The following is a 27,904-nucleotide window of genomic DNA, read 5'->3' as shown; positions in this document are numbered from 1 at the left end:
GATATATTTCTATTCCGCTTTTCCAACAACAAAGCTCAAAGCTTCAAATGTGAATCTTACCTTGGCACATTGGGTTAGATTCTACACACATTTATACACCCTCCTCTATACTCCATCCAGGCATGCATTACAGCAAGGTAAAAATACCCAAGGCAGGTGCCTAGTGAGTTACAGGACCTGGGAAGTGGGTGTGGCCTGGGGAGAGTACCAAGGACTAGCTAGAGTTGCCTGGAGGGCCACATTCAGCCTCCAGGGCTGAGGTTCCTCATCCCTGCTGTAGCCCTCCAGATGTTGCAGGACTGTAATTTCCATCAGCCCTGACCACTGGCCATGCTGGCTGGGGCTGATGGGAGATAGAATGCAACATCTGGAAGGCCCCACAGGTCCCCTATCCCTGGAATAGCTGAATACTAGACAGCAGCAAAAACAGCCCCATGCCTGCAAATTGAGCTTTTGGCAAAGCTTGAAGAATCACACTCACAAGTAGAACAGGAAGAGAGGTTTATTGAACCAGTGTTATTTTAAATATTTGCGTATTCATGTCAACAAGCTGAGGCCAAGAATAAATGCTGGCAACTGTTTTCTTTGTTATCTGTCAGATTATTCATCATTCTCATAGTCAGCTGGGTTCTTCCTTTTAAGACGTTCAAATTCTTCGGTTCCCCAGGAATAGATGACATAGGCCGCGACAAAGGCTTAGGAGGTTAAAAAAGAAACACAGTTAGCTTTACAACTACAATAAAAGCAACCAATACTTCTGTTTATCCAGTTCCACCATTCTCAGTGGTCCCAAAGGTCTTCTTGCTCCCTTGCACATGACTCTGCCCTGTCTCCCTTGCTGTCCCTTATACCTGGAATTGCATCCCAAATCACCTGAGTGGTATCTTTCTCTCTTACATCCTTCAGAACCCTTATCAAAATCACTTATTTATCACCCTATTGGCACAGCCCTTAAGTTCCCATAGTCTACTGTAACAAAGGCTAAATACATGTTACTAAAATAATAACATATTCTTCTGCTATGAAGTACCATTACAGGAAATAGTTGGGAATGCAGTACCATCTTTTATAAAAGGGATGGAGAACCTGTGGCTCTCCAGATGTTGGACACCAACTCCCATACACCCTGGACAGCATGGCCAGTGGTCAGGAATTATGGGAATTGTAGTCCAGCAAGATCTGGAGTACAAGAGGCTCCCCCACTCCTGCTTAATAACATGTACAAGTAGGAGTTTTATAATCATGACAGCCCAGGATATGTGGGCTCTGACATTCCTCTTTTCCTTAAAGATGCACTGTTAGCTCTACATATATTTGTGTGGCCTAGCCCCATCTGTCTTTTTATTTCTATCCCCCTCTTTGGCTAAAGAGAAAGCCATTTCCAATCATTGTTTTTAAGAAAGAAGAATAGTGTTGTTTTTTAAGATGCCAGTTTGTTTGTTGCCATTTTCTTCTGCATTGATGAGTTTTCCAAGAAAAGTACTGCAATGGAAGCAAATAAACTTATGTATTCACACATGAGTAGCCAATGTGGTGTCCTCCAAATGTAGTTGGATTACAGCTCTTCACCCCTTACCACTAGACCCTTAAAAGTTACTAACCTGCAAAAGATAGATAGATGATAGATAGATAGAGGTGTGTGCGTGTGTGCTGGGGGTTCGCAGAGAGTTTTTTCACTCTTGCAAGAGCATGGTACATTTCTTTTTTAAAAAGTGTTTTATTGATTTTCAGTTACAAATGAGTTAGATATAAAAAAGAGAAAAGAAAAAAGAATAACAATAACAAGTTGGAGGAGCCTAGCAATGTTTTATGCTGCAAAGAGGAGGTTTCTCTTTTATGGCAGCCCACTTGGTTTCAATTCTTGGCACAGAGAAGGAATAGAATCTGGCCCCACTCTGCAAGCCCACTCACTCGCCTGCACAGAATTACTTGTTGCCTACGGCTACCAGGCTGATACATAAAGACAGGGGTGTGGAATCTTTTTCAGCTGAATTCCCTTCTGGGGGCCACCAGTGGTGGGTGGAATCAGAGGTAAAAGTGGGTGGAGAAATGAATGTAAACGTTTGCCTCTGTATGCTAATTAGTTTCTAAACGCGCGCGCACACACCCTCTCTGTCCTCCATCCTGACATGCAAGAAGTGGTGTCAGAATTCAAGGATATAATCCAAGCCAGGGAGAGCCAGTCAAGGGGGGTGCAAAGCAGAGCCAGGAGGCGAGCGGTCTGGAGAGTCCCAAAGGCCAGAGAGTGCCTGAAAGGCTGCATTTGCCTCTCAGCTCCAAGCTTTCCCACCCCTGCATAAACTACTAAGGCTGGATCCATCTTTTCACTGAATTGTTTGCTATAACCTGTAATCCAAAATACTGTACTTTTAAATAAGTCCACCATCATCACCTCCTTCCACTGGTCCCTGTCAACCTGGCCTTCCCATAAAATTGGCTGCTGACGAGTAACATTTTGGTATCAATATTTTTAGGGGAATGATGAAGACTTTATTATTTTTTCTTTGTAGCTTTCAGTGGCTTGTGTAAAGTGGGCTGCAGTGATGATGTTCTAAGCTGCCGACAGAATGCTGAGCTTGTGCCGTACTAGTTCATTTTTTTGTGCTGATTCTTTAAGATCACCACAAAATGTGATTTTATCCAACTCACTTATAGCAGCCAAGTTCATTGATTTCCGTGGGTCTACCACTCCAAGTATGTGTTAGTTGGATGCAACCCAGTGTTTTAAAAATATAATGAAATGTGGTTGTATCATATTTAATTCTTTTAAATGGTATTCAGACTGGTTGTCTCTGCTGTTGCATTCCACTTTGGAAATATATATATATATACAGAGAAAGAGAGAGTAGTTTTTCTCTCTGTAGCATTTTTAGTGGTTGGTCATGATGCTGCGATGACAGTACGAGACACTAGACAATTTAAAAGATACTCAGATGGAGCAGGGGCTTGGAAGCTGGTCCTTACAGGGACCCACCTCAGAGCCTGAATAGGTCATCTCAGGGTTGAGGAGAGTACAGCGGGAGAAGGTAACACTATGCAAAAGGCTGCTAGCACTAATATAAAACCCGAAGACCTCAGGACTTCATAAACTGCTGTCAATGGCTGCAACAGCATATGAATTCGTTGAACTATTGAAATGCACTACTTAAATGCTAACTATCATTGTCACTAAGGCTAAAGATGACTAATTGCTAACGAGATTTTGTAATTACACTAAGGAGATTATAATTCCAGAACACGTGGGAGAGTAGACTGTTATTGCCACTGTGTACTGACTAAAGGAGATTGTCACCTTGCTCTGCTCTCTTGCTCCACCTAGTGCTTCCAATGTAGAGCAAAGAGAACTGTCTTTTGTAAATTGGCACAGGCTGCCCAATAGCCACCAGGCTAAGTTCAAGGTGTTGGCACAAAACCCTGTATGGCTCAGAACCAGGATACGTAAAAGAGTGGTTCATCCCCTATATACCCAGCCAGTCACTGTGTTCTACAGGAGAGGGCCTTCTGAAGATAACCATCTCATCAGCAGGTCTGTCCTGAGCAATGCCAGAACTGGGAACTTCCCCCACCTACATGTAAGACAAGCATCATCTCTATTGTTTTTTCAGTGCCTGCTGAAAACTTCTCTATTTCAAGAAGCCTTATAAGTGGAATTTTTTACCCCAGTTGCTATCTGCATTGGATCTGAAATTCTGGGTTCTTTAAATTCTGGGTTTTTAATTTTATTAATTACCTGCTCTTCAACCCAAGATCCCAGGATGTGTTACAACAATTTAAACAATTTATAATCCAGCTGGATACTATCCTGGATTGAACATTTGACCAATTTGAAGAACTCTAATATATATAACCGACAGATGGATAGTTGGAAGTCCTTTAAACCTATTTCTTTACTTCCTTTATTAGTATACAGTATTATTCCTTTAATATTCTTATCTATTTGTTATCCTTTCTTTTCTTTTCTACTTTCTTTTTGGGGTTAGCATGCAGATGAAAGTGATGGATAGTGGATAAAAAACCCTGTTTGGGAGGCAGGGAAGGGAAGATCTCTCATGATGGGAGGCTGGGGAGAAGAAAATACCACTGTTTTAAAACGGGGCTATGTGAGATCTAAACAGTACTCCATCTGATAGTCTGGCTGAAGCATTCTGGAACAACTTAAGTTTCCAAAGTAACTTCAAGTTAATTCATAGGAAGCTATTCATAAATGAAATAAATAATAACAATAATGAAGTTCATCTAATCTGCTCGATGCCCTCTTTGCAATATGATGGCAATGAAGAAACTGCTCCCCCCCATGCCATATGTTGCTCCAGAGATTGCCTTCTTCTGAAACCAACATCCTGAGTACTTCCTTTGATCTTCACATTGAACATCAATGCACTAATCCTGGAGAAAGAACCAGCCCTCAAGGGTAACACAGCGCACACAAGCAAGAAGCAGAAGAAGGAGCCGCCTAAATAATTTTTAACTTACGAGGCACCACCCGGAAGACCTGTGTACTGAACCGCCTCCAGACATTAAGAATTCCTTTGGAGAAGAAGTGTGGGAAAGCTCTTTGTTCAAATGGAGACAAGCTGTAGGTGATCACATGCCTTACTCTCTCCAAGTTTCCAAAGTGAATACCCATCTTGGCAGGCTGTTCTGCAAAAGGAAACAGGAATGACAGAAAAGTATAGGATTAGCAAAACACTGCTGAAGTGGAGTGCATTCTCCCAACATTTTAACTTTGCATAGGGAGGTTTCCAGTGACTCACTTGCAATACAGGCTGAAGCAAGACCAAGTATCAACCTTTGACTACATCTGCATGACAAAAAGAGGTTGGCATCTCAGAACCACATGGACCAGGAATGGGGAATCTCTTGCCCTCCAAATGTGGTTGTGCTACAACTCCTACCAGTGCCACCCAGCAAGGCTAAGGGTCAAGGACAATGGGAGTTGCAGTTTTTATTATTCCTGCAATTTATTACCTATTCTTCACCCTAAGGTCCCAGAGCAGGTTACAACTCTTAAAACACCACTCGTAACATTAAAAACACAACATTACATAACATTAAAAACAACTTTAAAATTCCAGAAATAGGGTGGGCCCTAAAAAAGATACACATCAAGTGTCAAAAGCCAGGGTAAAGAGGTGCATTTTTTCCAGCATTCACCTTGGTGGGGGAAGCTGCCCTGCTTGTAGTCCAGTAACATCTGTGTAGAACAGCCTTTCCCAATCTTGGGCCCCAAGGTGATGTTGGACTACAACTCCCAGTAGCCCCAATAATCAGGGATGATGGGAACTGTAGTCCAACAACGTATGGGGACCAAAAATTGGGTAAGGTTGGGGAAACAAGACAGAGCCAGACGGACTCATGGTTCCGGGAAGCTTCTAGTGCAGGCATCCGGCCCTTCAAATGTTTGGGACTACAATTCCCATCACCCCTAGCTGACAGGTCCAGTGGTCAGGGATGATGGGAATTGTAGTCCCAAATATCTGGAGGGCCGGAGTTTGCCTATGTCTGTTCTAGTGGGTGCTGTTTACACCGGAGTAAAGAGAGACCGAGGACCCTTAACAGGGGACTCCTGAATCCTGAGAGTATAAAGGCCGGCGTGATAGAACCCTTTCCAACCACATTCCCGCTTCTACGCACCCGCTCAGCTCCTTGCAGGAAAGGTCACCGCTTCTCACTCCAGCATCAGAAAAGGCAACAGGTCCTCCTTTCCCTTTCCGGTCCCAGAAAGGTCACTTCCGGTTTAAACGACTCTATAGAACGCTATCAGGTCAGCCAGCGCTTGACGTATTGCTGGGCATGCTCACTAGCAACCGCTGAAGTCGACTCCCGGCCCTCACACGGCGGACGCGCAGAACGTCGGTTTACGGCAACTTCCTAGTGCTCTTACTACGCACGCGCAGCTCGCTCCGCGGCCGCTGTGAAGTCGGCTGCCCTTCTCTCTCCTTGGCATCAGAGGGGAAGGATTTCCCCCTTTGCCCTTACCTGCAATGGCGGCTCCGAAGCTCTGCAGTAAAGGGGAGCATGCGCGTATTTGACGTCTGTGGGTTGCCGCAGCCCCGCAAGGAAGATGGCGGCGCTCAGGGCTTTGTGGAGATTGCGGGCACCTTCAGGGTCATGGAGACAGGGGATTGCGCTGGGGGCGGCGCCCAGCAGGTAATACCCCCCACCCTTTTCACACCACCCTGGAAATAGCTTTTCCCTCTTTTCGTTTTAATGGCTGAGGGTCTACCGTTACGGCTACACGGCTCCCTTCCCACCCCGGTGAATTTCTAGAGAAATGTCAAGGTCCTAGTCCTCATGGAAGCCGTGCTATGACGTGAGACCTCTGCCCTCCAATCGCCTTTGCTGAAGGACGCTTGTGAGGAAAGGCGCCGTCTGCATATGCTCAGAGGCAGCGTCTCTGTACGTCGCACCGTGCGTTTCTGTTCAGAGGCCAAAGACTGAAACAAGTTTGGGGGAGAGAAGAGATGAACCTCAGTTCAAATGACGTTCTGGGTTGCATGTAGGGCAACTGCTTTTGTCGCTGGGGGTGGGAGTGGGGAACCATATGTTGGACCATAGTTCTTAACATAAATACAGCGGTACCTCGGGTTACAGACGCTTCAGGTTACAGATTCCGCTAACCCAGAAATAGTGCTTCAGGTTAAGAACTTTGCTTCAGGATGAGAACAGAAATCGTGCTCTGGCGGCACGGCAACAGCAGGAGGCACCATTAGCTAAAGTAGTGCTTCAGGTTAAGAACAGTTTCAGGTTATGTACGGACCTCTGGAACGAATTAAGTACTTAACCTGAGGTACCACTGTACACACACACCCGTCCTGCATAGCTGTCGATGTTTTCCTTTTTTAAAGGGAAATTCCCTTATTCCAAATAGGATTCCTCGCAAGAAAAGGGAAAAGTTGACAGCTATGCTGTCCTGACTGAGGCTGATGAGAGTTGGAGTCCAGCAGCATTAGTCCCCGGGCCTGGATTCACTTTCTATATGCTCTTGCATGGTAAGGTAAATGTATAAAGGTAAAGGACCCCTGGATGGTTAAGTCTAGCCAAAGGTGACTATGGGGTTGCGGCACTCATCTCACTTTCAGGCTGAGGGAGCCGATGTTTGTGCCAGCCTGAGTAAATCGCTTCTGGTGTTTGTGGCCAGCCTGACTAAACCGCTTCTGGCGCAACGGAACACTGTGATGGAAACCAGAGCCCACGGAAACGCTGTTTACCTTCCCGCCATGACGGTACCAAACGCCGTTTACCTTCCCACTTCTACCCACCCACTCAGCTTCTTGCAGGGATAAAGGGGGGCCAATTCTCTCCCCATTTCCCAACTTCCTCTCTAAGATTAAATTCCAAAACAAAAAGTCCTTTCCCACCAAAGAAAGGTAATATTTTGGCTGTATCAGTACTTTGTCAAGGCCAATTCACTATGCTCAGTAAAGGAAACCAGTACTTTCAGCCTCTTCCCTCCCCCCCTTCCACTTTACTCACAAAGCAGATTTTAACAGTTATATATTCCCGTCTTTACACCCATTCACATCAAAATGATTTTTGATTACCAATGTAAGTAAAACTATAATATTAATGTTATTTTAAAGTCTGATTTAGTCCATTATTAACAATGAATATTATAGTCCTCTTTTTTATCTTGATTTTTAACCAGCTAATATCTTTTAATAAAATAAGTCCACAATTATAATTCCATTAGGTTAGATGTCTTCAACACTCTGGAAGATCAAAAATTTCTTTCCCAAAAGTAGCGTAGATTCAGTCAGTCCAATCTTTCTTCCAGAGAGGAAATTTGTAGTATTCTTCCATTAAATAACATTGCAATCCTTCTCTGCTTTGTCCTCCATTTTATGTCAGGTTCAATCACAGCATAGGAGAGATTCAAGTTCAAATTGAGTTCAAGTCAAGTTCGATGTTTTAAAAAATCTTGAGATTAGTATAAACAAAAGCTATGTGTAATCTTTTAATCCTTATTGTTCATTAGGTAACTTATCTCCCAAGGAAAACTTCATCAACACTTCACTTGTATGTATTTCGTGCTCATAGCACCAGGAACGGGAGCAAACTTCCTTTTAACACTGCCGTTCTCCCTCTACCCCACCGAATCAATCAGATTAAACAGTCCTCACCTTTGCAGTCAGCTTCAATATACTGGAATGGTAACCGCTTGTGGCTGGATCAGAGGCTTTGCTTCACGGAGCTGCAATGGTTCCTAGTTCACCAGCGCTTTCACTTGGCTTCACCCCCACTCTCTGCACCTCTCGGGATGGAGAACAGAGACCTGCAATGCCGAAGCGCCGTCTGTGAACAGCAGGACCCAGAGACACCCCAATGCTCCTCTTGGTTTTTTGGGGGGAAGCGCATCACCTTTTCGCTCCTCCCCGGAAGCTGTGTGGGGCCAAATCTCACAAAGCTGTCAGATCTGCGGTTCGTCCGCCATGTCATGGGAACCCGGAAGTGATGGTTTTTCATTCTTTTGCATGGTGCAGGCTCCCTCAACCTCGGCCCTCCATATATTTTGAGAATGCAGTTCCCATCATCCCTGACCACTGGTCCTGCTAGCTAGGGATCCTGAGAGTTGTAGGCCAAAAACATCTGGAGGGCCGAGGTTGAGGAAGCCTGGCATAGTGTAGGCGCACCTTGTGGGTAGGTTCGTTATTTGCTTGTCTTTGTTGGCAGTGCGAGAGGTTGGAATCTATGTTTTAAATTTTGTGCATAGCGCGCTTTTATTTTCGCCCCTGTAAACTGCTTTGAGATGTGGTGGAAAATGTGGTATAAATTCCTTAAATACAAAAATCAACTTGTGTTGAGCTGCCAGTAAAATAAATAAATAAAAATACAGTGGTACCTCTGGTTACAGACGCTTCAGGTTACAGACTCCGCTAACCCAGAAATAGTACCTCAGGTTGAGAACAGAATGAGAACAGAAATCGTTCTCCAGCAGCGTGGCAGAAGCGGGAGACCCCATTAGCTGAAGTGGTACCTCAGGTTAAGAACAGTTTCAGGTTAAGAACAGACCTCCAGAACGAATTAAGTTCTTAACCTGAGGTACCACTGTACAGTGTTGGGCTGGTCTTACAGACAACTGACTCAAAGCCAGGAAAACAAATAGGAGCCAGATCTGGTGGATGTCTCCCAAGGTCAGCATCTATCCTAGTGCCAAGGCTTGCCCTACAACACAAGCTAGTCAGCATCCTATTTTCTGGTTCATACTGAGTGTTGCTTCCTGGGCAGATCTTAACATTTCTTCTTCCCTTCCTTAGAGGAAAGCAGTGGCAGCCTGATGTGGAGTATGTCCAGCAGTATGGAGGCGCCGTCCTGTATCCCACGAAAGAGATGGAAAAATGGGTCCCTCCTCCCTGGAACGGTCAGTTTCCTCCATAGAACTGAATAGAGTCTCCCTCTCATGTGGAGTTTCTCAACGGGATGAAATATAGTATTGTTCTGCTGTATTTATTAATGTAGAAGTGTTTCTCATGCTTGGGTCCCCAGCTGTTTTTGGACTACTGCTCCCATCACCTCTGACCACTGGTCCTGCTTGCTAGGGATGATGGGAATTGTAGTCCAACAACAGCTGGGGACCCAAGTTTGAGAAATACTGATAGGCTGCACATAACTAACTCCTACTCGGAACAGACCCATTGTAAATAGATGGCAGTGACTGACTTACCTCAATTGATTTCATGGGGTCTGCTCTTGAGTAGGTTGGCTTCCATGCCGGATCAATTACAGAACATCCACACGTAATCAAAATAAAACAATCTCATTAAAAAACAAACACAGTGTGTGAAGAAAGTAGCTTTAGAAAGGTAAAATTCTCATTTGTTGCTATGCCCACTTTTGCCTCTGGCCTTGCTCACTACTGGGCAACCCAATCAGATGGGTAGCATTATTTTATTATTATTGTTATTGTTGTTGTTATTATTAGGTGGCGCCTGGAAGGTTCCCCCTTCTTTGCCCTTACCTTTGTACAGTAGGCTACCTTCAGCCACACAAAACCCCGAGGTTTCTACACCCACCCACCCTTCTTTGTCTCCTGGTCAGCAAGGGGCATCATCACAGTTCAATGACACATTCTAGCCAGAAAAAAATGCTTGCAAAAGAGACACAGCGGGGCTGGTAAGCAGTGTGGCTTGGGAGGGTGTGTGGCCAGCAGAGAGCCCCAAGGCCCTCAAGCTTGAGTTTCCCCATCCCTGGGTAAAAGTAATATCCCTTGCTCCTCCCACTTTTGCTTCTTGCCCCACCCACAGATGTGTTTCCCCAGTTGCTGGCCTACGAGTAAGTGCAGCCCTTAGGTTGAGGAAGGGCTCCCTTCTCCTGCTTTACCAGCAAGATGTCTCACATGTGCTCTTCTGACCCCAACAGACAAGGACCCGCCCTTTGAGAAAAATGTCTCCAATCTGACCATCAACTTTGGGCCTCAGCACCCTGCGGCTCACGGGGTCTTGCGTTTGGTCATGGAGCTGAGCGGGGAGTCCGTGAAGAAATGTGACCCCCACATCGGCTTGCTTCACCGGGGCACCGAGAAGCTGATAGAGTACAAGACCTATCTCCAGGTAATCGTGGCAGGAGCTGCTCTTGCACTCTGGTCCCGCTTGTGGGATTCCCATCACGGGCCTCCAGTTGGCCACTGTGAGAACAGGACATTGGGCGAGAGCGACCACTGGCCTGATCCAGTAAAACTCTTAATAGGAGTTAATGGGAGTTTTACTTAATAGGTCCCCTCGTACCTACAGGACCGCCTCTCCTGGTATGTCCCACAGAGGAACTTATGGTCTTCAAATAAAAACATCCTGAAGGTCCCAGGCCACAGAGAGGTTAGGCTGGCCTCAATCAGAGCCAGGGCTTTTTCAGCTGTGACTTCAGTCTGGTGGACCGCTCTGTCACAAGAGACTAGGGCCCTGCGGGACTTGATATCTTTCCGCAGGGCCTGCAAGACAGAGCTGTTCCACCAGGCCTTTGGCCAGGGCACAGCCTGACTCCCTCCTTTGGCAATCTTCACAGAACTTTAGCTTAATGGTTGCCATTAATTTGATTTTAATTAATTTTTATAATGAAATGTTTTTAGAATGTTGTACTGTTTTATTGTTGTTAGCCGCCCTGAGCCTGGCTTCGGCTGGGGAGGGCGGGATATAAATAAAATTTTTTATTATTATCATTAATATGTTCTGAAGATCCTTGAGCAAGTCTCTAGCTGCTTTCAAACTATCCTTTTCTGGCCCAGGCTCTGCCCTACTTTGACCGGCTTGACTACGTCTCTATGATGTGCAATGAGCAAGCCTACTCCTTGGCGGTGGAGAAGCTGCTCAACATCCGCCCGCCCTTGAGGGCTCAGTGGATCCGAGGTGGGTAAGCAAAGCAGGCAGCTTACGAGGGTGTGTCTCGCAGCTAGCAAATGAAGCAATGCCACTGAACTTCAGCCCATGTTTCCTCCTTGGTTTGTGTACCTTTAAACAAGCCAACATCAGGGAAGGGGAACCTGTGTCCCTCCAGATGTTGTTGAACTCCGGCTCCCATCATCCCTGCCTATTGGTTGTGTTGGCTGGGTGTTGGGGTCAGGTCAGCAATAACTCATGTGTCAGTGAAGTTAACCTTTTTATTCAAAGAAACAAACACAGCTCAGGCCAGTGAGCACAACAACTCTTCCCAGCAAAACTAGTCCCAATGAGGCAGTTGCGAGGGCAGATGCTCCCCACCTTCCCACCACTCCTTAAGTGCCCCCCCAAGTTCTGAGGCTCCTTCGTCTTGTCTCTCTTTCCTCCACCCTCTTCATGTCTCGGCAAAGTTCTGTGAGATCAGGGTGGGGAGCTGCTCTTTGCCGTGGCTTCTTCAGCAGCCTGCCTGATCTCTGCCTCTTGGCCTCCCTCCTCTCCAGCCACCGCTTCTGCCTCTGATTCTGGACTGTTCTCTGACATAGACTCTTCCTGCTCCCTAAGCCCTGTCCCCTCTTCAGCTTCCAACACCTCCTGCTCCCAGTCCTCCTTTCTTCTCTCTCTGATCACATATCATTATCCCACCACCAGGTCTTCTTCCCTTGGGGGGTTCCCTAGCTAGTGTCTCCCACCACTCCTCTGTATCCAGCCAGCCCATCACATTGGGGAGGATGTGAGTGGGTCACGGGTACCTCACCCCTGCACTGGGTCCTAGGCCTCAGTCCTAAAGACACTAAGGAGTGAACCCCTTTGAGTTCTATGTGGCTGTGCTTAGGATCGTAGCATTTAATATGTGCCCTATCCCCCCTCCCCATCCGTTTCCTTACATGCCCCCGGTTCTGCCTTCACAGTAGCTAACCTGAGTCTCTGCCTCCTTTCCAGTTCTCTTTGGCGAAATCACGCGTCTCCTGAACCACATCATGGCCATCACAACCCACGCCCTGGACATTGGGGCCATGACTCCTTTCTTCTGGATGTTTGAGGAGAGGGAAAAGGCAAGTACTCTTGGATCCAGCGCTGTCATCGGAGACGTGAGTGGCCTTGGTGGAATGGAGTGCCATCTGCCAGCTTCATCACCGGCTGCCCATTTGTTCCCAGACAAGTTTCAGAGTTCTGGTTTTGAACTTTTAAATACTCATGTATCAAAACTGCCTAGGTGATCATTAGGCAAGCCCTCAAATCCTGCCATCTCCAGTAGACGGATAAGACTACTGGCGTACCTTCCCAGATCATTGTTAGGGTGACATATAAGAGGGGACTGCCTGCCTCTGCTCAGGGTTGTGTGTATTCTCTGATTCCACACACATACCCAAAAAAGGTGCCAGGTTCATTGTCCTGAGCATATTAACCTTTGTTTTTAAAAAGTAATTGACGAGGTTTCTAGTCCTGATGATTGTGGAAGCCTGCCTTAGAATTCTGTGCACAAAGTCAGAACCCAAAAAGAGTTCTTGGGGTGGCGGCACGAGGCATAAATGCCCTCCTGCACCTTGCATCTCCTGCCAGTTTCTAAATTACGCAAAAGAAACAAGCCTGTGCAGATTGCATAAAACCCACAACTCTTTCTGGTCCCTGTGGCACAGCGTACACGGAGAGTTAGAATCCTAGAATCGTAGAGTTGGAAGGGACCACAAGGGTCATCTAGTCCAACCCCCTGCAATGCAAGAATCTTTCGCCCAATGTGGGGCTCAAACCCACAACCTTGAAGTTAAGAGTCTCCTGCTCTACTTACTGAGCCATCCACAGGGCTCTTGCTCAGTGGTGTAGGAATGTTATTCTCTCTTATCCCAGGGCTGCCTGCCGTGATGTGCGGCAACATCCTGACACCTCAAGCATGAAGTTCGTAGCTGTGTGAACTTGAGATGTTGGGGATGAAACCAAGAAACCTACAGCCTTTGACAGTCTGGTGCCTTCTAGGTATTTGGGACTGCACCTCCTATCAGCCGCAGCCAGGCCTAGTCAAAAACACTGAGCGTTGCATAACATCATAGAATTGTAGAGGCCTTGAAAGGCACACCAAGGGTCATCTAGTCCAACCCCGCTCTCGTCAGCCCCAGCCAACCTTAGCCCAAAAGAAGGCATCAGGTGGGGAAGCCACTGGGCCATGGCAGAATGGGAGAGGCCAGTTGGGAGCTGAATGCAGGATTGCACCTGTAAAATGTTCCCCTTCCCTCCCTCTTTGTCTGCCTTCCAGATGTTTGAATTCTACGAACGGGTGTCTGGAGCCCGGATGCACGCTGCTTACGTCCGACCAGGAGGGGTACACCAGGTGAGAAGGCTGCTTTGTGACCAGACAGGTGGACAGCCAAGTTGGATTGGGCAGGTCTGAAGACTTGTTTTTCACAGAGACGGGAAGACCACTAGTTCTCCAGGACCTCTCTCTCTCTTTCCATGGGTTGTATCCACTGTCGGTTCTAGTCTTAGTTGAACACAATCCCAAAATGTCTTTTCAGCATCTGCTCCTCTCTTCTTCTCCATCCCTGTCACTCAGGACATGCCTCTCGGGCTGATGGATGACATCTATGAGTTTGTGAAGAATTTCTCCATCCGGATAGACGAGGTGGAAGAGGTGAGGCGTTGTTGACAAACGGGGGGGGGGGCAGCCCTTACCATGAGGTTTCTCTGTGACCACCCAAGCTACTGTGGCAGGCTCCTGCTGTTTGGGTTTTTTAAAACCCCTCTTGAGGGTGCCAGTCAAACAAATGTGCTTTCTTTCAGCCATCCTATGCTCCTCCCCTAGTTTCCCCTCCAACAGGCAGGCAGTATTTCATGCTTACTGAGCACATTCAGTTTTCATGGGAGTTGGGGGGGCACTCCTTGAGATTGTTTGTTTTTCCCCCAAAGATCTTTTGTACTTGTAAAAGATGTATCTTTTCACTCAGATTCTCCCTGAGCCAAAAGATCAGACCCTGTTTTCATCTGTATGAATTCCTGCTTTTGTTTCAAGGGTATTAATGTTGTATTTTTGTTTCAACAGTGCTGTTTTTATGTTGTACACCACCTAGAGGTTTCCTTTTTAAAGAAGTGGCTTTAACTGCTTGAAATAAAATAAATACTTCTGCAAACCAGAGTTAAAATTAACCACAGTTTCAGGCTCTAGCACCCATGCTAAAGAAGGAGCAGGGGAAGAAGAGTCCTAGGCTTGTGCTGGTCACAGTAAACCATAGTTTATTGCATTTAAGCTATGGCTTATCATGCTTAAACTATGGTTTGTTGTGACATCCACACTCTCTGTTCTTCTCCATGGTTTCTTCCTTTTAAAACAAGGTTGGGGAGCCTGTGACCCTCTAGATCTTGTTGGGGTCCAGCTGCCTGTAATCAGGATAGCCCAATGGTTGGGGATGATGGGAGGTATAGTTCAATAGCACCAACCCTATCCTAAGAGAAATATAAAACAGAACCTGATAATTGTGCCATGAGCACAACTGCCTAGTTGGAAATCAGTGATCTGAAGGGGGAAGAGCTGGTTGGGGTTCCCCACTCCTCCAATATAGATTCCATGGCTCAGTTAGTTGTATCTTTTCTTTCCCTCCATCCCTCCAGATGCTGACAAACAACCGAATCTGGAAAAACCGGACAGTTGATATTGGAGTGGTGACGTCAGAGGAAGCTCTCAATTATGGTTTTAGGTAACGGAGCAGTGAAATCACGTGGTGAAGCTGGTGTCCACCAGGATTAGGGCGTCCTGCATTGTGTGGGTACTCACTTTAACCTTGGGCACAAAAGCTGCGTTTTCCCTCCTGCATCTCTCCTCTTCCTCTTTCCCCGTCAGCGGAGTGATGCTTCGTGGCTCAGGGATCCAGTGGGACCTTCGCAAAACCCAGCCGTACGACGTCTACGACCAGGTGGAGTTCGATGTCCCGATTGGGTCGCGAGGCGACTGCTACGACAGGTGTGGTTCCACTTTCTGGAGGGGGGTTTACCTGCACTTGGTGGTCTGCATGCCCCCAAGAGCTTGTCCAGCAACTTCTCAGTAATAGTATGCAATGCCTCAAAAAGCACAGTGTCTCTCTCGTCATAAGAGCAGTCAAAATGGTTCATCCAATGTCTTCCTCTGCTGCGATGGGTCGTAGATTCCTTCCAAAGCCTCCCACTTTTGAAATATTATCTCACCTGCCTACAGATTTTGACTTGACTTTCTAGCCAAGTCCATTATGAGCTGTCACTGCCGACCCCTCCTTCCCCCAATTCTTGTGGCAACTGCAGAGAGCTTGGATTGAAAAGAGCCATGCTTGTGTTGGCTTGGTTCGATGCAGGATCCCTGGGAGAAGGAGGCTCTGCCGGTCAAACATTTCAGGACCATGGAGAACTCCAAATGAGCAACTTGGCTCCTTGGAAGGGTGGGAGAAGAATAAGCCTTTTTAAGCTCCTGCTCTCAGGCTCCACCTCTTTGTGATGAGCTCTAGATTCTTAAAGGGCCCACCCTCTGGCCTGAAGGTGGGCAGTCTGTTCCTTAGCTCCCTTCCTGGTGTGCTCTGTTAATGGGACCTTCCTGGGGTTTTTCTCTGTCTGGTTCTTCACTATCTAGCTCCCTGGCTTGTTGTTAATTTTAATATTAGCATTGGGTGGTACCCAGCCAAGTTCTGTATAGTATTTGATTATATCCAATGTTAGTCTAGTCAAAACGGACCCATTGAAATTAAACAGCATGTATAACTTAGACCCAGTGGGTCTGCTCTGAGTAGAATTTAGTTGGCCAAAACCGATTAGCCCTAAGTTATTCATGTTGATTTATTTAAGCAGGTCTTTTCTAAGTAGGACTAACATTGGGTACAAACCGATAAATTTATATCCCACCTTTCCTTCAAGGAGCTCAAAGTGGCATGTGTGGTTCTCCCCTTTTCCATTTCAAGGTTTTTTCCCAGCCCCCCACTTTATTCTCACAAAACAGCCCTGCGAGGTAGTTTAGACTGAGAGACAGGCACTGGCCTGGTGAATTTGATGGCCAGGTGGGGATTTGAACCCTGGTCTCCCAGCTGCTAATCCAGCACTCTAACCACTATGCCACACTAGTTGCTCAAGACTAGTTGGGTCTACACCGTTGTGTTTTTTTTACTAGAATGCACAACGTTTTATTTATTGCATTTGTATCCCACCTTGCTGCCAAGGAATGGAATGTGGTATTTGCCCTTCTCCTCCAATTCTGTTTCATCTTCACAACAACCCCCTGAGGTAGGATGGGCTGAGAGACCATGACCACTGTCCCACCCCCACCCCCCAGCGAGCTTCATGACTAAGTTAGGGGTTTGACTTGTCACCTTTAACCATTACTCCACACTCCCTAACAGGTACCTGTGCCGAGTGGAGGAGATGCGCCAATCCCTCCGTATCATCTTGCAGGCCCTCAACAAGATGCCCGAGGGGGAGATCAAAGTGGACGATGCCAAAATCTCCCCTCCAAAGCGGGCAGAGATGAAGGTAACAAAACCACCCCTGAGTTGAGGTGGCACCTCCTAGTGGTGAAACGAGAAAGCTCTCTTCTTTGTCTGGGTTTTACAGTACAGTGGTACCTCAGGTTACATATGCTTCAGGTTACAGACTCCGCTAACCCAGAAATAATACCTCAGGTTAAGAACTTTGCTTCTGGATGAGAACAGAAATTGTGCTCCGGCGGTGCAGCGGCAGCAGGAAGCCCCATTAGCTAAAGTGGTGCTTCAGGTTAAGAACAGTTTCAGGTTAAGAACAGACCTCCGGAACGAATTAAGTACTTAACCCGAGATACCACTGTATCTGAAGAAGTGTGCATGCACACAAAAGCTCATACCAATAACAAACTTAGTTGCCCTCTAAGGTGCTACTGGAAGGAATTTTTTTATTGGGTTTTACAGTGTGTGTGTATCTTTTATTCCCCCTCGCCAGACTTCCATGGAAGCCCTGATCCACCACTTCAAGCTGTACACAGAGGGCTACCAAGTGCCTCCTGGAGCTACGTACACAGCTATAGAGGCACCCAAGGTACCGTCCTGTGCTCTGAGCAGTTGGAGGGAACAGCAGATCGGGAACAAAATGGAGTGCTCCCATTCTGGGCTCCAGCCAGACATGCCCTTTCCCTGGATATTCTGCCACTCTGATCTCCCTCTTTCCCATTGCTTCTTCCTGCACCAAACCGATATCCAGCATTCTGTATCTACTGAGCATGCTCAGTCCACGCTGGGCTGTGGTTGGGTTTTCTTGGTGCATTTTAAAGATATTCCCCCCACCATCACCAAAAAAAGATTTGTCCCCTTACTTCTTGAAGCCCCAGGATGCTTGCAAGTATGCCGATTCCTCTTTCTTCATCGTAGGCCCCATTTTTACAGCAGGGTCGCCAGCCAAATCTTGCCCTCTGGTATACCTCCTTCTTACCATGAGAGCATCTGTGGAGCTTAATTCTCAGCCTGGACTCACAGTTCCCAGGGTTCCCTGGGAAGAGAGAATGATTGTTAAACTACTCTGATAATTGTAGCTCTTTTAGGGGTGTCCTAACAACCCTCAAAGGGACGCTGTGGGTTAAACCACAGAGTCTAGGACTTGCCGATCAGAAGGTCAGCGGTTCGAATCCCCACAATGCGGTGAGCTCCCGTTGCTCGGTCCCTGCTCCTGCCAACCTAGCAGTTTAAAAGCACGTCAAAGTGCAAGTAGATAAATAGGTACCGCTCCGGCGGGAAGGTAAACGGCGTTTCCATGCGCTGCTCTGGTTCGCCAGAAGAGGCTTAGTCATGCTGGCCATATGACCCGGAAGCTGTACGCCGGCTCCCTCGGCCAGTAAAGCGAGATGAGCGCCGCAACCCCAGAGTCGGCCACGACTGGACCTAATGGTCAGGGGCCCCTTTACCTTTAACAACCCTCAGCAGCCTCAACAAACTGTAGTTCCCAGGATTCTTTGCGAGGAAACCGTGACTCTTTAAAGCAGTACAATACAGCTTTGAATGCATAGTGTGGACGTGTCCTTTTTTTATGTTGCCTGCCTCTTCTCATTGGAGTCCCAGAATCCTTTGCAACTCTCTCATTGGGGAAGTTCTAAAGCCGTGCTCTGCTTCAAGCTCTCTCCCCGCCCTCTCACACCCCATGTACCATGGTAACCCGGCTTCCCAATTTGGGTCATCTAAATCTCCTCTCCTCTGCTCCTCTTCACTCTCATCCTGCAGGGGGAGTTTGGTGTGTACCTGGTCTCTGATGGCAGCAGCCGGCCCTACCGCTGCAAGATAAAGGCTCCAGGATTCGCCCACCTGGTAAGAGGGACAAGGGAGGAAAGGGGGAAATGGCCCGTGCCCATTGGGACTGGCGGGGTGGGAGGCAGGCAGCCCAACAGTAGGTGGCGCCAGAGCCAACCAAGGGCAGAACCAACTAGCCCTATGTTCTACAAGGGGAACACTGAGATTGAGAAGGAGGAGGAAGCTGATAGGCAGGGTCACCCTCTGGGCTGGATGTAAGAAAGAAGGCAGGCAGAGGGGCTGGAGGGGGCTGGCTGAGGGTCGAGTGAGGCTGGGGCAGTGCACCCTTTGTCTGTCCCAAATGAGGCACCTGTAGGAAACCCAACAAAGGAAGCTGCAATGCGCTCTATGTGGGGCTACCTTTGAAGGTGACCCAGAAACTACAACCAATCCAGAATGCGGCAGCTAGACTTTTGACTGGGAGCAGCCGCCGAGACCATATAACACCGGTCTTGAAAGACCAACACTGCCTCCCAGTACGTTTCCGAACACAATTCAAAGTATTGGTGCTGACCTTAAAGCCCCAAACGGCCTCGGTCCAGTATACCTGAAGGAGCGTCTCCACCCTCATCGTTCTGCCCGGACACTGAGGTCCAGCTCCGAGGGCCTTCTGGCTGTTCCCTCACTGCGAGAAGCAACGCTACAGGGAACCAGGCAGAGGGCCTTCTCAGTAGTGGCACCCGCCCTGTGGAACGCCCTCCCACCAGAGGTCAAAGAGAAAAACAACTACCAGACTTTTCGAAGACATCTGAAGGCAACCCTGTTTAGGGAAGCTTTTAATGTTTAATAGGTTATTGTATTTTAGTGTTCTGTTGGAAGCCGCCCAGAGTGGCTGGGGAAGCCCAGCCAGATGGGCAGGGTATAAATAATAAATTATTATTATATTGTTATTATATAAGCTTCTTGATATCAGTAAGCTAGGGTGGGGAGGGTCATGGCAAGCCCTGCCTCTCCTCCTTTGCCTTGGGAAAAGCAGATGGCAATACGTCATGGCCTTCAGATTTGGTTAGGTGTCCTTGCTGCATGTTTTAATAGAACGGCACTGGAAATATTTGCTCAGGGGGCTGGCAGGGGGAATTTCCCGGCTCTTCCTTGAACTATTTCTGGTAGTCATTCTTCCTTAAAGGCTAGGAGAGTTCAGCTTTGCAAAAAGAGGGACTCTATGCTTCTGCTGATTTGTTTGACTGGCATGTGTTTGTTTTTGTTTGTGTGTGTGCTTGTGTGTGTGTGTGTGTGTGTGTGTGTGTAGGGGATGTTTCCTTCCTCTCTTGCGTTCCTCTTCTCGTCACCTAGAGTTGGGAAAACTCTGTGTTTCGGTTGTGGTTTCGGGTGCACATGCAGGGAGGGTAATGTGAGTTCTGCACGGTACAAAAAAACTCAATTCAAAACTTGTCGTGTTTCCAGAAAAATGCTGACCCCTCTGAATCTTGTCTCCAAGTTAAGCAAATTCCCGTGTTTCTTTCTACATGATTCCTTTTCAGTTGAACTTGCAAGAGAGGCAAATTGATCTCTCCAGATCACTGGGCCTCTCAACCACGGAAAACCTAATTCACAGCACAAACTTACATGTTTCTTCAGAAGTTGGTCCTGTTGAGTTCAGCGGGGCTAAGCCCTGAAAAGTAGGTGCAAGTTTGGAGTCTTAGAACTGGATTAATAGAATTGTAGAGTTGGAAAAGGGACCCTGAGGATCATCTAGTCCAACCCCCTACAGTGCAGGAATATGCAGCTGTCCCGTATGGGAATCAAACCTCCAACCTTGGCATTTCATGCTCCATGCTCTAACCAACTGAGCTATCCAGGCTGGCCTCATATGACTTCAGCAGGAATTCTTTGCTTGGTGCATTTGGTTTTGGTTTTTTTTAAAACCCCTTGAGTTTCTAAATCTTGTGAAATGCTTTTTAAAATCAAGGCTGAGATTCCTCAGCAAGTTAAATTTGGTTTCCAGTTCTGCTTTTTCCCTCCTGTCACATTTGTGGTGGGAGGCTGTTTAGGAGAACATGTTGAGCCAGGTGTGGTGAACCTTTGGCTCTCCCAGATGTTGCTGGACTACAACCCCCATCATCCCCGACCATTGGCCGTGCTTGCTGGAGCTGGTGGGAATAGTCATTCAGCGACATCTGGAGGGACAGCGGTTCCCCACATCTGGTGCGAACCACCTGTGTGCTGTTTTTATAGCCCTGGCTTGAGATCATTCCACTTCCTGACACTTCTAAACCTTAAATTAAGGATGGGGAATGCATGACCCTCCTTGCACACACCCCTCTCCATCCAGACAAGGAAAAGGAATGATCAGAGTTTAGGCAAAAAGACTGAAGAAAAGTACAGGGCCCTTGGTGGGGTGGGTGCAGTGAGAGTCCTGAGGGTCAGACAGAGACTTTGGGGGCCGCATTTGGCCCCTGGGCCTGAGAGTCCTCACCCCTGTACTGCAGGGAGGATGGTCTGACCAGCTCTTTGCTTCTCCTGATCTTTTTCTCTCCTTGCCCCATCCATCTAACATTTAATTCTATTGAAAACAAGAAGAAGAGAAGAAGAGTTTGGATTTGATATCCCGCTTTATCACTACTCGAAGGAGTCTCAAAGCGGCTAACATTCTCCTTTCCCTTCCTCCCCCACAACAAACACTCTGTGAGGTGAGTGGGGCTGAGAGACTTCAGAGAAGTGTGACTAGCCCAAGGTCACCCAGCAGCTGCATGTGGAGGAGCGGGGAATCGAACCCAGGTCACTAGATTACGAGTCCACTGCTCTTAACCACTACACCACACTGGCTCTCAAGCAAACAAACACCAAATCCATAGACATTCTTAAATGTTTGCCCCCCCTATCCATTTCTGCAGGCTGGGCTGGATAAGATGTCGCAAGGTCACATGCTTGCGGACGTGGTGGCCATCATCGGTAGGTCTGACTTCCATTCTTTTCGTTGGGCTTTTTGGCTGGCGGAGGGAGAGGGGAGAGGGAGGGCAGGCAGGTGGGAAGCAGGTAGCTGTAGCTCTGTGAGGTGCACCTGCCTGGAGATTTCCAGGACTGAACCTGGGACCATTTGAATGCCAAGCAGGTGCTGATAATCCACGCAGGCAGAATGACGCCCCTTTGGCAGAAGAGATAGCAGCTTGCCAGTAGCAAGATGGAGGATTCTGGTGGCGGAATTCCCAGGGGCTCGGTCTGCAGTGCTCACTGCGCCCACTCAGAAGCAAGTCCCATTAAATTCAATGGGACATACGTTCAAGGAGGTGGGGTTAGGACTGCAGCCTCAGTCTCTCAGCTGCTATAGGAGGGTTAGGAAACCTGCAGCACTCTCCAAACGTTTCTGGACTTCAGCTCCCATTATCCCTGACCATTGGCTGCACTGGCTGGGGTTGCTGGGAACTGGAGTCCAATAACAACTGGAGGGACATAGCTTTCCCCATCCTTGCAGGCCTCCTATCCGGGTATAATTTAAGCCACAGTTGAGCCAGTCTCAGTCTACCTCCTCCATGGAGGATCTGACTGTCAGACAAGAACAGGGGTCAGCCAACTTTTTCAGCAGGGGGCCTGTCCACTGTCCCTCATACCTTGTGGGGGGCTGGGCTATATTTTTTTGGGGGAATGAAGAAATTCCTATGCCCCACAAATAACCCAGAGATGCATTTTAAGTAAAAAGACACATTCTACTCATGTAAAAACACACTGATTCCCGGACCGTCCATGGGCCAGATTTAGAAGGTGATTAGGCCGGATCCAGCCCCCGGGCCTTAGTTCGCCTACCCATGGACAAGACGATGTTTCCCCCTGAGCACATTCAGAAAGTGTTTCTCTCATTGTGGAACGAGCAGAGGGAGTTGACTCGTACCAAGTGTCAGAGGAGGTGTGGGGAACCTCTGGACCTCCAGATGTTGCCAATGGCCAGGGGTGATGGGAGCTGTCATTCAGGAACATCTGGCGAGTCCACACTTGGGAGAGTTTCCATAATGGAGTTTGTGGGGTGGGCCAAGTTGCCTGCTAACATTTGATGATGGGCATCCCGTTTTCCTAAAAAGTGAAGCGCTGGGTTGCAGCAGCACAGCCAGCTTCCTAGGCATGCTTCGTCCAGGGGCAAGTCCCACCCCATTGTGAAGTGTGGCTAGGACTGCAAGCCTTCAATGCCCTCCGCTGCCAAATGTCTAACATGAAGGCTGTAGGCACCATCCCTGGCAGCTTTCACACCTCTCCTCCTCCTCCTCCTCTTCCTCAGGCACCCAGGACATCGTCTTTGGCGAAGTGGATAGATAAGCATTGAGCCCCCTGGAGCGAACCACAGCGTCTCCTCGTAGAGGGGGATTCCCTCCTGAATTGGCACCTCCCAGCAAGGACCGTTGATGCACCGTCCTTCCTCTCTTTTTTCGGTGTCTCTTTCTCTGTGTACAGTCTTGTGTGGCCCTCCTTGCACTGCAGGCAGGGCTTAGCTATAATTAAACAAAATGCTCTCAGCAAACTCAGGGTGTGTCTCTGTGTGTTTGTGATGAGGAATCTGCCAGCGGGGCCTCACCTCTGCCTCCTTCTGCTTCCTCTTCCTTTGCTTAAGGTTGAAGCTCTGAGTTCTCTTTTTCCCATTCTCTCTCTCTGTCAGCGCTGGGCCTTTAAAAAAAAAAAAAGCAAACGCATACACACAGATATCATTTTGCTTTGCAGACGGAACAGGCTGCGTTCAACCCTCGGCAGCTCCTGTGAGAACAAACAGTGGTTGGGAGCCAGCCTGCAGCAGCTGGGCCTAATTTGGCCATGTTTATTTCTTCATTATTTCCATTTCTATGTGAATTACTGTCTGAAAAATTCATATACAGTGGTACCTTGGTTTACGAACTTAATCCGTTCCAGAAGTCTGTTCTTAAACCAAAGGCGCGCTTTCCCATAGAAAGTAATGCAAAATGGATTAATCTGTTCCAGACTTTTAAAAACAACCCCTAAATCAGCAATTTGACATGAATTTTACTACCTAACGAGACCACTGATCCATAAAAGGAAAGCAATAATCAATGTACTGTACAGTGGTACCTCAGGTTACATACGCTTCAGGTTACAGACTTTGCTAACCCAGAAATATTACCTCAAGTTAATAACTTTGCTTCAGGATGAGAACAGAAATCGCGCGGCGACGGCACGGCAGCAGCGGGAGGCCCCTTGAGCTAAAGTGGTGCTTCAGGTTAAGAACGGACCTCTGGAACGAATGAAGTACTTAACCCAAGGTACCACTGTACTATAAAATAAAAACAGTATTGTAGATGATAAAAATGAAAATTAAAAAAAATTCTTACCTGCCCTGATGATAGTGATTGTTTGGATGGGGGGGCTTTTATCCTTTTCCACAGTGTCACAATCAATCAATCAATCAATCAATCAACCAACAAGTAGCTGAACTGGAATCCACACAGATCCCCCCGTGCTGCTGCGGGAAATGCTCCCTAGAGCGCATGCCTCCTGAGCAGCATGGGGGAGAGTTGCGCTCCTGCAAACCGGATGGCTGGCGGGCACTCAGCCTCCCTCCCGCACAGCTACAGGAAACACCCCCCTTCTCCACTGCCAGGCAACAGAAGTGTGGCACTCAAAACAGAAGTGCACCCCCAAACGGAGTACATTCGGATTCCAAAAAAATTTTTGTTAACCAGAACACCTTCTTCCGGTTTTGAAGTGTTTGTGTTCCAAATAGTTCGTGAACTAGACTGTTCGTAGACCAAGGTACCACTGTATTTCTATCCCTCCTTTTTCTCAAGGTTGCATGCGTGGTTCTCCCCTTCCCCGTTTAATCCCCCACAACAACCTTACACGGTAGGATGGGCTGAGTTTCTTGGCTCAGGGTCACCCGGTGAGTCTCATGGCAGAGTAAAGATTCGAAGCCTGGTCACACAGCTCCTAGTCCCACACTATAACCACTATGTCATACTGCCTTGAAACATCTTGAAGCAGTTTACAGTAGGCAAATACGCAAAATCAATATGGTAAGTTCAGTAAAATCGCGTCAAATGGTTCACATAGCAAAATACATAAATATCCATAAACATAAAACCAGAGAGCACGACAAGGCAGTATAATATAAAATTTCAATAATTTATCCAATCTCGCCATCCATTTCCTGCAACCTCTATGACCATTGCTTGAAGTCGTGAGTCAACCATTCATACATAAACTGCTCACACTCAACAGTCTTGCAACCCACATGCAAAGGGTCACTCTCACGCATACACAAAGAAAGTACAATCCTGACACCTGAAGCAGTAATGGATATGTGGTTTGCAACTCAGGCAGGAGAGCCTTGTTTCACAGCCTCTCAGAAATCGCCCCCTGCCAAAGATGGCATAGGTAAAGGTAAAGGGACCCCTGACCATTAGGTCCAGTCGTGACCGACTCTGGGGTTGCGGTGCTCATCTCACTTTATTGGCCGAGGGAGCCGGTGTACAGCTCCCGGGTCATGTGGCCAGCATGACCTGCTTCTGGCGAACCAGAGCAGCACACAGAAACGCCGTTTCCCTTCCCGCTGGAGTGGTACCTATTTATCTACTTGCACTTTGACGTGCTTTTGAACTGCTAGGTTGGCAGGAGCTGGGACCGAGCAACGGGAGCTCACCGCATTGTGGAGATTCGAACCGCCGACCTTCTGATCAGCAAGTCCTAGGCTCTGGTTTAGCCCACAGCACCACCTGCGTCCCATAATCCTATGACCATAATTATGTCTGAATGCAAAATGTAAAAAGAGTGTTTTATGTTCATTCTACAGCCTTTACTCTCTGCCCCACCCCACTGCCCAGTTTTTGTCACGTTCCATATTTCATTTATGTAGCAAAACTTACATAATGCTTGATTGCAACGAAACCTCCAGAAACAAACAAAAATAATATCAATAAAAGACAGTTAAGAGCAAGTACTTAAGAATGCTGAAAATACAATTCAAATCAACAGTAAGATAAAAGATAACCAAACATATGGCAGTAGTCTAACATCTCTGGATAAAGGTAAAGGTAAAGGTACCCCTGCCCGAACGGGCCAGTCTTGACAGACTGTGGGGTTTGTGCGCCCATCTCACATTTATTGGCCGGGGGCCAGCGCTGTCCGGGGACACTTCCGGGTCACGTGGCCAGCGTGACATCGCTGCTCTGGCGAGCCAGAGCCGCACACGGAACGCCGTTTACCTTCCCGCTGGTAAGCGGTACCTATTTATCTACTTGCACCCGGGGGTGCTTTCGAACTGCTAGGTGGGCAGGCGCTGGGACCGAACAGCGGGAGCGCACCCCGCCGCGGGGATTCGAACCGCCGACCTTTCGATCGGCAAGCCCTAGGCGTTGAGGCTTTAGCCCACAGCGCCACCCGCGTCCCTACGAACATCTCTGGATAGTCTTGCCCAAACAACGGTGTTTTAAGCAGGCGCCGGAAAGAGTACAGCAGAGGCCCCTGCCTAACATCAAGAGGCAGGGAGTTCCACAGTATAGCTGGAGCCACACTAAAAGGTTGCTGTGGTTTTTTTTTTAAAGAAGTGTGAAAGGAGCATTATTTGGCACCTGATACAGGATCAGCACTAGGCATCAAGAGACCTTTGCCACCCTTAGTCTGCGGCACATCTTCCAAAAAGAAGAAGAAAAGTGTTTTGCTTTGGTTGGCTGAAGCCCGCTGAAGCGTGTGCCTATATTGGAGGATTTGTGGCTTCTGTGGGTACCGTGCAATGAGTCTCTCAGCGTTCACACTGTGGGCCTAATTTGAAGGCAGGCAGGCAGGCAGGCAGGCAGGCAGGCAGGCAAACGTCCAAAGGAAAGCAAGAGTAATTTTTCTCTCTCTCTCTCTGAAGGAGACAGAGCTCTTCTGCTGCCTGTCTTGGATGGAAACTCTCAAGAATAGGCGATTTCAAAATTTCCAGATGCTGAATGTGATAAATCAGATACCAATATCTGATTTCACTCCCCCGCCCCCACACACATTGAGACTGTTTTTGTAGGGGAAGAGAAAGACCAGCAAGCAAGAGAGAAGCACTTTTGCAACTGTTTTTTTCACTCTGTATCTTTCTGGGTTTAAAGCATCCATTTACTGGCGCCGCCTGTTATCCTTTTTTAAAAATGTAGGGAACTCTCCAGTAAATGAATTGCTCAGTTGAGATGTGAGCTGTTGCCATCTTCTTTGAACAGCCTGGAAAATGCATTAAAGCTATTAATTTTTTTTAGGAAACAAAGACAGTGAATAGACACAACGGAGCCTGTCCTCAAGGGTGTGATTTATTTGTTTTATACCCTCCAGATATGTTGGACTACAGCCAGCCGTGCTGATGGAGACTCATGGGAGCTGTAGTTCAAAACATCTTGAGGGCACCAGGTTCAGGAGAAGCTGGCATATAGAGCCTTCAGAGTAAGGGATCTCTGCCCTGAGGAGCTTACAGTCTAAAATGCAGTTAACTGTCTATGAAATGTTTTGGTACAGTACTCAAAATATGGTCGCATACCCTGGAGGAGGGGGAATGCTCTCAGGTGCGAAGGCCTCAGTTCCAGGAGGGTAAAGGCTTTTACCAAAACACTTTCCCGAAATCAGAGTTCAAGGTGCCGTGTAGTCTCAGCAAACCAAGCTAAAGCGCTGAGACTTGTATTTTCAGCAATGGGAAAGCTCAAGAGGCGGAGCCTTATACACTGAAAGAGTGTCAGGGACGGCTTACTCAGAAGTAGGCCAAAAAACGCTGGGTCTGTAGAATTCACAGGTTGGCTTAACATTCAATCCCTTTCCCCATGAAACACTGGGGAATTAGCTCTGTGAGAGAAATAGATGTGCACATTTACTTACAGCACATTTACCAATGTCAGCTCCCATTATTCTTTGTGGGAGATCCACGACTGTTTAAAGTGGTGTTATAGTGTTTTAAATGCACACCCTGCAAGTGTTCCTGTTTTCCAGGGATTTACAGAAGCCATCCCGGTTTCTGATTTGATCCCAGAACATCCCACTTCTACTTAGGATATCCCTATTTTCATCAGATAAATGTTGCAGGGCTGGAGTTATGCAACCCCTGAGCCAAGGGGATAAGTAACTATACAACCTTTAGAAGACATTTGAAGGCAGCCCTGTATAGGGAAGTTCTTTGATGTTTAATGCTTTATTATGTTTTTATATGGGATGCGGGTGGCGCTGTGGTGTAAACCACTGAGCCTTGGGCTTGCCGATCAGAAGGCCGGCGGTTTGAATCCTGCCAACCTAGCAGTTCGAAAGCATGTCAAAATGCAAGTAGATAAATAGGTACCGCTCCAGCGGGAAGGTAAACGGCATTTCAGTGCACTGCTCTGGTTTCACCAGAAGCGGCTTAGTCATGCT

At 47.5% G+C, this 27,904-nt stretch overlaps 2 protein-coding genes across 3 annotated transcripts; one reads left to right on the top strand and one right to left on the bottom strand.

Moving 5' to 3' along the window:
• Positions 1-484: 484 nt before the first annotated feature.
• Positions 485-5,791, bottom strand: UQCRQ (ubiquinol-cytochrome c reductase complex III subunit VII). 2 transcript variants are annotated; one of them, XM_082202681.1, is made up of 3 exons: positions 5,635-5,791; positions 4,474-4,641; positions 485-695 (listed from the first exon to the last, which is right to left on the bottom strand). In XM_082202681.1, exons 2-3 carry the CDS (start codon positions 4,625-4,627, stop codon positions 601-603), a joined length of 249 nt encoding a protein of 82 aa, XP_082058807.1. In that variant the 5' UTR covers positions 4,628-4,641; positions 5,635-5,791; the 3' UTR covers positions 485-600. The 2 variants fall into 2 exon arrangements, with proteins under 2 accessions (XP_082058807.1, XP_082058808.1); XM_082202682.1 differs by having other exon boundaries at positions 4,474-4,636; positions 5,635-5,788.
• A 176-nt stretch (positions 5,792-5,967) lies between these two features.
• On the top strand, positions 5,968-23,063 carry NDUFS2 (NADH:ubiquinone oxidoreductase core subunit S2). The gene is made up of 14 exons (XM_082202339.1): positions 5,968-6,150; positions 9,258-9,361; positions 10,360-10,550; positions 11,219-11,339; positions 12,309-12,421; positions 13,618-13,692; positions 13,915-13,992; positions 14,967-15,052; positions 15,196-15,315; positions 16,712-16,841; positions 17,283-17,378; positions 18,551-18,634; positions 21,451-21,508; positions 22,824-23,063. Exons 1-14 carry the CDS (start codon positions 6,065-6,067, stop codon positions 22,859-22,861), a joined length of 1,380 nt encoding a protein of 459 aa, XP_082058465.1. The 5' UTR covers positions 5,968-6,064; the 3' UTR covers positions 22,862-23,063.
• Positions 23,064-27,904: the final 4,841 nt, after the last annotated feature.

The sequence above is a fragment of the Podarcis vaucheri genome, assembly GCF_965113315.1.
Source record: "Podarcis vaucheri genome assembly, chromosome: 16".
NCBI lineage: Eukaryota > Metazoa > Chordata > Lepidosauria > Squamata > Lacertidae > Podarcis > Podarcis vaucheri.
This window is presented reverse-complemented; position numbering and strand designations above follow the sequence as displayed.